The sequence below is a fragment of the Bufo gargarizans genome, unplaced genomic scaffold, assembly GCF_014858855.1.
Source record: "Bufo gargarizans isolate SCDJY-AF-19 unplaced genomic scaffold, ASM1485885v1 fragScaff_scaffold_362_pilon, whole genome shotgun sequence".
NCBI lineage: Eukaryota > Metazoa > Chordata > Amphibia > Anura > Bufonidae > Bufo > Bufo gargarizans.
The window spans coordinates 38,662-49,115 of NW_025334102.1; the positions used below are offsets into that span (position 1 = coordinate 38,662).

Below are 10,454 nucleotides of genomic sequence, written 5' to 3' on the forward strand. Positions count from 1 at the left end.
TATCCAATTTCCAACAACCACTGCATATATTTTTTCTGTGAGACAACGGTGCCCTTTCCACCCCTTAAAATGTTCGTACACGGGTGCTCTTTCCAAAATGGGGTCACTTCTTGGGTTTGTTTTTTCATTTCTAGGGAACTCAGGAAACTTATTTAATGCAACATGGCAGCTAAAATCCATGTCTGGCAATTCAGGCCTGTCAGCAAAATCCATGCTGTGCGGCCATACATCAGTTTTTGCGCACATATGGGGTGTTGGCGTATTCAGGGGGAAATGGGGAACAAAATGTGGGGTGCATAGCCAAGCGTTTCCTAATTCTGTTTAACGCCCGATGGATCAAAGTGCTCACTACACACCTTGAAATATTCCTTGAGGGGTGTCGTTTCTGGAATGGGGTCACTTTTTGGGGGTTTTCCACTCTAGGGCCACCTCATGGTGTGTTCAATTGCAAGATGGCACCTGTCAATTATTCTGGTGAAATCTGCCTTCCAGAAGCCATTTGATGCTCCTTTCCTTCTGACCCCTGTGGTACGCCCATATAGCAGTATACAAGCACATATGCGGTATTGCTGTAATCAGGAGAAAATGGGCAATACATTAGGGGATACATTTTCTCCAGTTCCCCCTTGTGAAAGTGAAAAATGTGGGCCTAAAGTTCATTTTTCTGGAAAAAAATATTATTTTTCATTTTCACAGCCAATTCCATAAATGACTGTTGAGGACAAAGTTCTCACTACACATCTTAAAATATTCATTGAGGGGTGTAGTTTCCAAAATAAGGTCACTTTTTGAGGGTTTCCACTTGTAGCGCCACCTCATGGTGTCTTTATATGCGACATAGTTCCTAATTACCATTCCAGCTAAATCCGCTCTCCTAACGCCATATGGCGCTCCTTCCACTCTGAAGCTCGCTGTGCGCCTAGACATCAGTTTTTGAGCACACATGGGGTGTTTCTGTAAACTCCAGATTCAGGGTAATAGATCTTGAGGTTTTTTTTTTTTTTTTTTTTGCTGTTAACCCTTCATGTGTTGCAGAAAAAATAGATTAAAATTTTAAATCTACAAAAAAAAAAAGTCATATTTTATTCCCATTTTCATTTCATTCTCATGGGGCGCCTAAAGGGTTAACAGGTTTGTAAAATCCATTTTGAATAGCTTGAGGGGTGTATTTTCTAAAATGGGGTGATTTATGGGTGGTTTCTAATATGTAAGCCCCAGATAGTGATTCATAACTGAACTGTTCCTGAAAAAATTGGGGTTTGGAAATGTTCTTAAAAGTTTTAAGATTTACTTCTAAGCCTTCTAACGTCCCCAAAAAATTTGAAAGTAATTTTCAAAATGATCCTAACATTGAGTAGACATATGAGGAATGTAAAGTAATAATTTTTGGAGGTATTACTATCTATTATATAAAAGTAGAGAAATTTGCTAAGTTAAAAAAAAAAGGTAAATTTGGTATTTTTTATAAATAAAAATGAAATGTTTTGACTCAATTTTACCGCGGTCATGAAGTACAATATGTGACGAGAAAACAATCTTAGAATGTCCTGGATAAGTAAAAGCGTTTTAAAGTTATTACCACCTAAAGTGACACTGGTCAGATCTGCAAAAAATGGCCTGGGCAGAAGGGTGGAAACTGGCCCGATCCTGAAAGGGTTAACTAAGCACCGCTTATCTCCTAATGGTGCCTGGTTAATGACCAGAATTCACTGCAGTGTGTCCCAGTAATGGTCTCTGTACAGAGGACGCCGCTGATTCTTCTCCTCGGTGTCATGGTAGAGGAATAAATCAGACGAGCCCCTGAATGATCAGGGAAATGAGAATTGTACCCGCTCAGTGCTTATCCGTCGTGCCTCAGATGACCAGCAGGTGGAGCCGCAGAGTAACACATGAGCCGCAGCAGCAGCCAGCCCAGCCTATCCCGCGCCCTGCCCTCCGGGATTAATACTTCATTACTTGACATTCAGTTCTCAACGCTACCCTGAAAAATAAAGACGTCTGGCCCCACCTTCCCTGACACCCTGCCAAATGGATTACCGAGTTCCCCAATGGTCTGAATGCCATTCTCTTCATTTCCATACCCTCACCTCTACAGACTGCCCCAATATGACAGATCAGCCTGATTCTGATGTTTATCACAAAGTGAGCCCAGCGTTGCACCTCCAAACCCGAGCTTCCCCGTCCTGCCTCCATCGCCCGGCACAGTGTGTGTGTGGGTGTGTGACACACTAATTATACTGGGTGTGTAGTGCAGACGAAACTCAGCGCAGCCGCCACTCACTGCATCATGTACATACATGTCACCGCACAGACAGCAGGCTTCACAGGCCTTAAATAACATAATTTATTCAACACCACTCTAGTATATCTACACCTCCAGGTATAATACAACACGTCAGATGCAGGTAATGCGCACAGACATAAATAAATACATGCAGGGTCTGCTACAGGAGTAAAACCCCCAACATTAGTGCTCAACAGTCTCTAGCCCTTAGTGCATGAGTGACAGGCCTGTAAAGCATTGGGTGCCACCTGTGGAAGAGGCAAACGGGAAACTCAGTTGAACTACAAGTCCCAGCACACCCTACCTGGAAAGTCACAAGTACCTGGATACAAGTTACAGTATATTGCTCTAACTACCTCCATGTTTTTATGATCATGGCCTAGGCTAGGGACAAGGCATACTCTAGAGAACCCCCAATATGTCAGGCATTAACCATGTAGTGAAGGAAACAACGTCAGTGTAAGACGCGCGGTGTGCTGATCCATAGAACTACAGCAGTCCTGTCCTCAGGGAGGAGCCATGATGAGGATTATAGAAGCTGCCGCTCAGCAGGTATGAGCTTTGTTTGTAGGGTTATATAAGACGTCTGAGATACCTGCCCTTTCATGTCCACCCAGAACAGAAGTGGTTAATGTGCCGCCAGCCAGGGAGACATCAGCACCTTCCTTTTAGGTTATTTGCATGTGTTGTGCCCAGAGGAGTCATGTCGGGTAAACAGCAGCTCAGGGCTCGGCTTTGGTTTAGGTGACAAAAGGCACAATCTTCCAGTCTGGCTGCATGACGGCCCACGGTACATCCAGCCATAGAGACCTGTATCTCTCTGAAATTCATGGTGGAGACACAGAGAGCTCCATCTTAGGTTGTTGTATAGTGTCCATGAATATGTGATAAAGTCCCCCCCACACCCCTGTCCAGGTAGATGCCATAAAATTCTTCTCATGGGACGTCCTGGAAGGTGGATGATCCACAGAGGAAAGTGTAAGAAAGGCAACGGGTGAACTGAAGACGTCCTCCATGTCTAGTCTACGAGCGGCCTGTAAAGAACAGGGCAGGAGCCAGCTTTATTCGTGGTCGCACATCATGTCTCCACCAGTTTGATGAGTGGTAATGGCCGGCCAGAGCCTGCAGGGAGGTATACTCTCTTACTGCCAAGAGAAAGAAATGTGTAATAGTAATGGACACACAAAGCACATCCAGGACCCTGTACTGATACCAGCAGTGAGGAGGAACATACATGTTCTGGAGGTTGGGCTTGGAGTAGCTCCTGGGGAGGTAGGATGCATGTCCTGGTTGGGAGGAGAGAAAATGTTCCAGTTTGTCCTGTAGTTCAAGGTTCTGGAAAAGAAAAAAATGGAATCAGGTGCGTCTGACAACAGCAATTGGTACGAATGAGGAAAACCGAAGAGAATGAGGCGAGTCTGACAACGGCGAGAGGTACCAACAGAGAAGAGAATGAGGCGAGTCTGACACTGCAAGAGGTATGAGTGAGGAAAACCGAAGAGAATAAGGCAAGTCTGACAACGGCGAGAGGTACAAGTGAGGAAACCTGAAGAGAATGAGGTGCGTCTGACAACAGCAAGAGGTACAAGTGAGGAAAACTGAAGAGAATGAGGTGCGTCTGACAACGGCAAGAGGTAGAAGTGAGGAAAACTGAAGAGAATGAGGTGCGTCTGACAACGGCAAGAGGTACAAGTGAGGAAAACTGAAGAGAGTAAGGTGCGTCTTACAACGGCGAGAGGTACGAGTGAGGAAAACTGAAGAGAAGATCATGACTTTGCCAGATCTGTTTTAGTAATAAAGACCCTGATCCCAGCGTACAGACCACCGCTCACCTCTGCCTGCAGCCATGTCACTTTCTCCCGCAGCTCCTGGATCACAGAGTCCTTTTCCTGCATGGCCGTCCGGGAATTCTGGAGCTGAACATAAAAACCGTGAATGAGTGATCCTTGGAGGACCCGGTCTCCCCATCCCAGTATCCTCCGCTGTTACCTGCTCAATCATCTGACGCACTTTACGCTGCTGACTTTTCAGCATGTCATCCAGGTGATGAATCTTCTCCTTCAGGGTAGACACAGTCTTCTCCAGTTCTTGACATCTGTAAGAGGAGGAGAATGAGACTAAAGTCACTTGAATTATAGTTTGTACCATGGGACGCGGTATAATCTGTACTACAGAGGGAGCCCATGCAGCTGCTATGGCACCCATAAAAAGGGTGCAGCCCTATGGGTAATTGCTTCCTTCTGTCCTGCCCTGGAGGAGGGCAACACCCCAGGTCACCCTCTCTTGAGATGTAAGCCCCCATGTTGTCACAGGCCTGCGCTCACCTCTCCTGCAGAGGTCCGTCCGGCTGTTCTCTCCTTTTCTCCAGCTCTGTCTCATTATCTTTCATCGTCTTAAGAAGTTGCTGGTGTTCCTGTAAATTAGAGGTCAATGATAAGAAAAGTCTCCTCAGGAAACCACCACCAGACCTTCTGATGTGTCCCAGTAATTTGTCAGAAGGGGATTAAAAGTGCACTTCTCCTTTAAATAGGCCAAGTCCACAGTGATTACCTTCTCCATGTTGGACATCAGCCTCCTCAGTTCCTCCACCTCTTTCTGGTGCTCGGTGGCCTTTTCTTGCGCCTCTACACGCACCCGTTTGCTCTGCTCAGCCTCCTGTTGCCAGTGACTCAGTTTTTCCTAAAGCCAGAAGAATAAAAATAATACTGAATTGTTGGAAACCCTTCTGCTGGACGTAGTGGGTTCATTGGCTCCAGTGCAAATCTGACCTCGTACATCTTGCGGTCTGCCTGGTGCCGTCTCTCCGATTCCTGGAGTCTGGCATACAACTTCTGTGCCGTCTCCCTCATGTTCTTACCATTATCCAGTGGGAATTCCTGAAAGCACAGGAGACACATTATGAATCGGGAGTAGTAAGATGAGGAACAGTCTCCTGACAGCGTCCTGCAAGAGCTCACCTCTTCATGTGCTATAGTCTGTGACCACAGTCCATTGGTAGTTCCATCACCATTCTGTCTTCCCACTCGATCTTCCTACGAAATTAGATCAGACCAAATCAGGAGACGTCGTCCAGCATTATTCCAGTCTCACGCTGTGAGATGTATTAACATTTACCTCGTCTGACTGGTGAACCTCATGCTTGGAGGCATCAAGGTCCTGCCTTAGAAGAGTCAAGGAGGTCCGAGCCTAAAGGAGCAGGGATTATGCAGTGATGGAGGCTTATGAGAAGTACATTGGCTGCTCTCACCCTCTAACATATACCATCCATTGTAACATAACCCAGGGATCTATGGAAAGCTTCCTGACCGGCCGACGATGTGAGGACATTAATAATTAATGACTGGCTATACCATTACTGCAGAGCAAGCTATCTAGAAGTCTCAAGGACAGAGTATTGTAAGAGTGAATTAACCCTCATCTCTCCAAGTTCTCATTTGGTCCTCTGGCCATCTTGTCATTGATCTTGAGGTTTTTAAAGTCTCCAGATCTACTATGTTCCGTCACCCTTCCTCAACTCGCTAGTATGATGTGCAGAAAACATGGAGGGAAACCCAAAGTGTGGGGGGTGAAGCAGTATACTGATAGGCTTGTCTGGAATTTAGGGGACAGGGACATGTGTGAGTGATGGGTTCTGTACAGTGCTGTGGAATATGTTGGCACTATAGAAGTGAATACGGCAATAATCTAGTTTAGATTCATGACCTACTGAGAATCTGATTGTTCCCCTCCTCACCTCATGGATCTGCCGCACCTCGTTCCTCAGCTGGCAGACATTCCACTCGTGGTTTTTCTTGCTCTCTGCTTTAGCTTTGAGATATACCTGGGAGAGGAGGACAGCACAGTTCAGGTGGTTAGACACAGCCCATTCTGTACCTAAACTGTTTTCACACTGCAGTTCATTTGGCCAAGGATTTTTGCTGCATGGTTTTCCAGACCACGGCAGGAATGTACATATGCATTCTCGGCTCAGTTACCACGCGACCCCTCGAAATGCTGCGGTGGGAGTCTCTATTCAGTTGAGCTAAACCGACAGCAGGTCCGCACCGTACAAAATGAAAACCCACAGCGGGGGATATACAACAGATTTTGTCGCAGTGTGAACCTTCCCTTAAAATGTACCAGCACCTGACTAGACCAGCCCTCAGCAGTGGGTGCAGCTGCCGACAGGGTCATTCTGTAGGGACCATTGGGCATGGAGCCTCCCTTTCATTTCCATCATGACTTGAAGAAATTAATCTGTCTCCATATTTCTTTAAAAGTCGTAGCTACTGGTTCACAAATGGCAGCACGCAAAGAAACCCTTAAGACCAGTGCAAACAAATCCTTGTGTGTACGGAGCACACCTAGGTCCATAGTATAGTCCTGGCTGAGCTCTACCAGAAGAGCAGGGGAGAGGACGTACGTCTGTGTAATACCGCCACCCGTCAGCTATAATTAACTTATCCTGCTGTGTGCACAGCCCCATTAGCCTCAGAGGCTTCCATATAGATCACTTTAAATTCCTCAGTGACATAAGCGGCCTCCACCTCTCTGTACATTCCCTGGAGGTGACACACAGGGAGGGGGTAGCCAAAGACTGGGAGGTCTCATACCTTAATGATCTCTTCATCTCCATCCTTGGATTTGACCAGTTCAGAGTTGAGGGGCCGGGACCCCCGGAGGGGGTGAGAGGAGATGAGTGCGAAGGCACGTCCCACCGGCTGAGGACAACAAGGAAGAATTAGTGACAGCTGTTCACACGGGGACGCCCAAAGTGTACAATGTAATGGATATTAGGAGGTAAATATATCTCAGCCTCTGACGACCGTTGTGACAAATATCTGCGTCATGACAGCAGCAGAGAATGATGACATGTGCTGGGGACGATCCAGGACAAGTACGCACCCTTCATTTACCAAGCAAAACTGCTGGGTGTCAACCACCTGGAAGGCCCATCATCCTAGCTCCCATAGGGGTTGTCACCCAGCTTTTCTAATGCATAGATCTGCCTGCTGATACAGCGATACATCCTCCTTTACTGAACGGCTGCAGATCAAGCCAAGAGAGCCCTGAGCGGCAAAGCATTAGGAAATATAATGGTGCCACCCCGCTTTCCTGGGGCAGATGGGCTGCTACAGAAGCAGAATATTTTTGTATTTACTGGGGGCTCTGTGTAGCCCTTTCTCGCTCACCTTTACTTTGATGGTGTCGGTCCCCTCTGGAGACTGGTCATCACGTAGAGTCATACGCACCGTTCTCACATTGTCCTGGGGGTTAAAGACAGTTATATGAACCAGACTGACCATTCACCCAAAATCTACACCCTTGAGTCACCCAAATAATTGGAATTACTCCTGCGCGCTGCACATTTGCCCAGTGACCCAACGCCCTTTACTGGGTGAGTCTTCATCCCTTGTCCGGGGAGCGGCCTCTGGTAGTCATACCTGGAGGATGACTACATGTCATGTACACAGAGCGGTGATGTGGAAGTAGCCAGGGTTAAACTTCATTCTCCGCTGTCCCCTGGAGCCACCCCGTCCTGCCCCTCTTCTGCCTGTATGGACATCGGGGACGAGCCCCCGCTCAGAACTCATTGACCCTGTATTACATAATGATGTACCGGATTCTCCTACCACTGGTTCACACAGGGCAGTTTCTGATGCATCATTCTTAGCCAAAACAAAAGGAGAAGCGTCAGCCATTATTATACTCAGCCATTATTGTCTTGATCCACTACTTGATTTGGATTAAAACAAAACAAAAACACCCAAACTGCCCTTTGTGGATCTGGCCTTTGACGTTAGGGGGAGTGGCCCTTAAATTCAATGCAGAGTGCAGGCAGTGCAGGGGTTAATCAGTATTTTCCCACAGGAATCCAGACATTCCTGAGGGTGGATGTGAGTCTTCTGTCTGGGCAGGCTGATGCTGGGGGCGGGTACATAGACTGTGAGCTCTGGGGCCTGCACCTCCATGTGTGCCCCTCCTCACTATACTGCAGTGGGGTACTGTGGAGACCACCGCTCAGAAAATCAGAGTACACAGGGCATACCCAAAGATGTCACCTCCTGTACTCATCACATTACAGACCCAGTCCAGTACACCTGAAATACACCCCCGTCACAGTAATACAACAACCTGCAGAAAGATACAGTGTGACTACAACTCCCACAGTGATACGGCATAACAACAACCCCCACAGTGATACGGCGTAACAACAACTCCCACAGTGATACGGCGTAACAACAACTCCCACAGTGATACGGCATAACAACAACTCCCACACTGATACGGCGTAACAACAACTCCCACAGTGATCGAGTGTGACTACAACTCCCACAGTGATACACAACTCTCATGGAGATACACTGTACACAGAGGCGCACCAGAAAAAAAACATTATATTTAGGGTAGGTTCACACTGAGTTAGGTTTTTAGAGAAGGATTTTTCACCCAAAAAGCAAATTTAAAGAAATGGTAAATATAAAGGAAGGACTTCTCCTTCCCGATGAATCTACTTCTGGCTAAAAATCAGCCTTAAAACCTCCAAAAAAAACTCAGTGTAAACCTTCTCTTATAAAGCACAACCCCCAGTCACTCAGCCCCCTATCCCCTGACATATACACTGACCGGCTCGGGCTCCGGCTGGAGCTGCTGCAGGGTGCACAGGCCATTCATGGTCGCTCTCTGCTCACTCATAACAGCACTGGTCCCGGGAAGAGATGTGTCACTATATAAGAGGCTGATGACATCACTGGGTGGACCTGTCCTACTGTACTCTGCACGCCTGGCCTCAGGGCGGAGTCATCTCTGAAAGCTCCCAGGAAACCCTGTGGAGATCACAGGGCAACATGAAGAGCATAGGACAGCATGGCACCGCGCACTCCCCCACCCCAGAGAGGGATCACACTGGGAGCAAATCACTTGCAGACTATAGGTCCTCTGAATGGTCAGTCTGCTCCTGGATTGCAGCATCTTAGGGTACTTCTTTCACACTAGAGTTCCGTCCTAGGGGCTCTATACCGGAAAATAACTGATCGGTTTTATCCCCATGCATTCTGAATGGAAAGCAATCCGTTCAGGATGTCTTCAGATCAGTCTTTTTGACTTTTCAGGACGGAGATAATACCGCAGCATTCAGTGGTTTTATCTCCAGCCCAAAAAAAAAAAAAAACACTTTCCTGAATTCCGGATTCGGCATTTTTTTCCATAGGAATGTATTAGTGCCAGATCCGGTATTCAAATTGTCGCATCGGGATCCTGATAAGTCTGAAAAATGCCTGATCAGTCAGAAGAAATGACATGCCTTTGCATACAGTTTGCCTGCCAGGATCAAACAACACAAGTGTGAAAGTACCCTTAGAAGAAGAGGACGACCAGCATTTTTATGTTGTGCTCTATGTAGCATGCAGTGATACAGGACAATGCCAACATAGTATAGGATGGCGCCTCTTATTACCAACCGCATGATGTCAGTGTTTACGCGACATACTGGATGAACCGGTATTCTGAAGCGGCTGACATCCAGGTGTTACATGGAGATTAGAGGGCGGCCCCGTGACTCACTGCCCCAGACAGAGGACAACTTGTCCTAAAAAGGACTGAGCGAGACGTCATCCCCAGAGAGCGCCCCCCTGTTAACTCAGTATGTGTGGACACTGCACAGTACCACTTCTCCTGTCCTGTATACTGGGTGTAATCCTCAGTATCTGCTCTTATTCTGTATATACACTGCACAGTACCACTTCTCCTGTCCTGTATACTGGGTGTAATCCTCAGTATCTGCTCTTATTCTGTATATATATACACTGCACAGTACCACTTCTCCTGTCCTGTATACTGGGTGTAATCCTCAGTATCTGCTCTTACTCTGTATATATACACTGCACAGTACCACTTCTCCTGTCCTGTATACCGGGTGTAATCCTCAGTATCTGCTCTTATTCTGTATATATATATACACTGCACAGTACCACTTCTCCTGTCCTGCATACTGGGTGTAATCCTCAGTATCTGCTCTTATTCTGTATATATACACTGCACAGTACCACTTCTCCTGTCCTGTATACTGGGTGTAATCCTCAGTATCTGCTCTTATTCTGTATATATACACACTGCACAGTACCACTTCTCCTGTCCTGTATACTGGGTGTAATCCTCAGTATCTGCTCTTATCCTGTATACATACACTGCA

At 46.9% G+C, this 10,454-nt stretch overlaps 1 protein-coding gene across 2 annotated transcripts; it reads right to left on the minus strand.

Annotated features, from left to right (window-relative positions):
• Positions 1 to 1,674: 1,674 nt before the first annotated feature.
• TUFT1 (tuftelin 1) lies at positions 1,675 to 8,981 on the minus strand. Of its 2 annotated transcripts, XM_044273065.1 has the most exons (13): positions 8,891 to 8,981; positions 7,456 to 7,530; positions 6,877 to 6,984; positions 6,018 to 6,104; positions 5,399 to 5,470; positions 5,242 to 5,316; positions 5,053 to 5,160; positions 4,835 to 4,963; positions 4,609 to 4,697; positions 4,274 to 4,379; positions 4,117 to 4,200; positions 3,519 to 3,619; positions 1,676 to 3,429 (listed from the first exon to the last, which is right to left on the minus strand). In XM_044273065.1, the coding sequence occupies exons 1-13, from the start codon at positions 8,957 to 8,959 to the stop codon at positions 3,363 to 3,365; spliced, it is 1,170 nt and encodes a 389-aa protein (XP_044129000.1). In that variant the 5' UTR covers positions 8,960 to 8,981; the 3' UTR covers positions 1,676 to 3,362. The 2 variants fall into 2 exon arrangements, with proteins under 2 accessions (XP_044129001.1, XP_044129000.1); XM_044273066.1 differs by lacking the exon at positions 5,399 to 5,470 and having other exon boundaries at positions 1,675 to 3,429.
• Between the last annotated feature and the right edge of the window lie 1,473 nt (positions 8,982 to 10,454).

Bases quoted from the DNA above. Each gene is read 5' to 3' on its own strand.
- TUFT1 (XM_044273065.1), bottom strand. From the start codon at position 8,959: ATGAGTGAGCAGAGAGCGACCATGAATGGCCTGTGCACCCTGCAGCAG. The intron at 6,985-7,455 runs GTGAGCGAGAAA...TGTTGTCCTCAG, and splicing joins CCGACACCATCAAAGTAAAG to CCGGTGGGACGTGCCTTCGC. The intron at 5,471-6,017 runs GTGAGGAGGGGA...CTGCTCCTTTAG, and splicing joins AGGTGCGGCAGATCCATGAG to GCTCGGACCTCCTTGACTCT.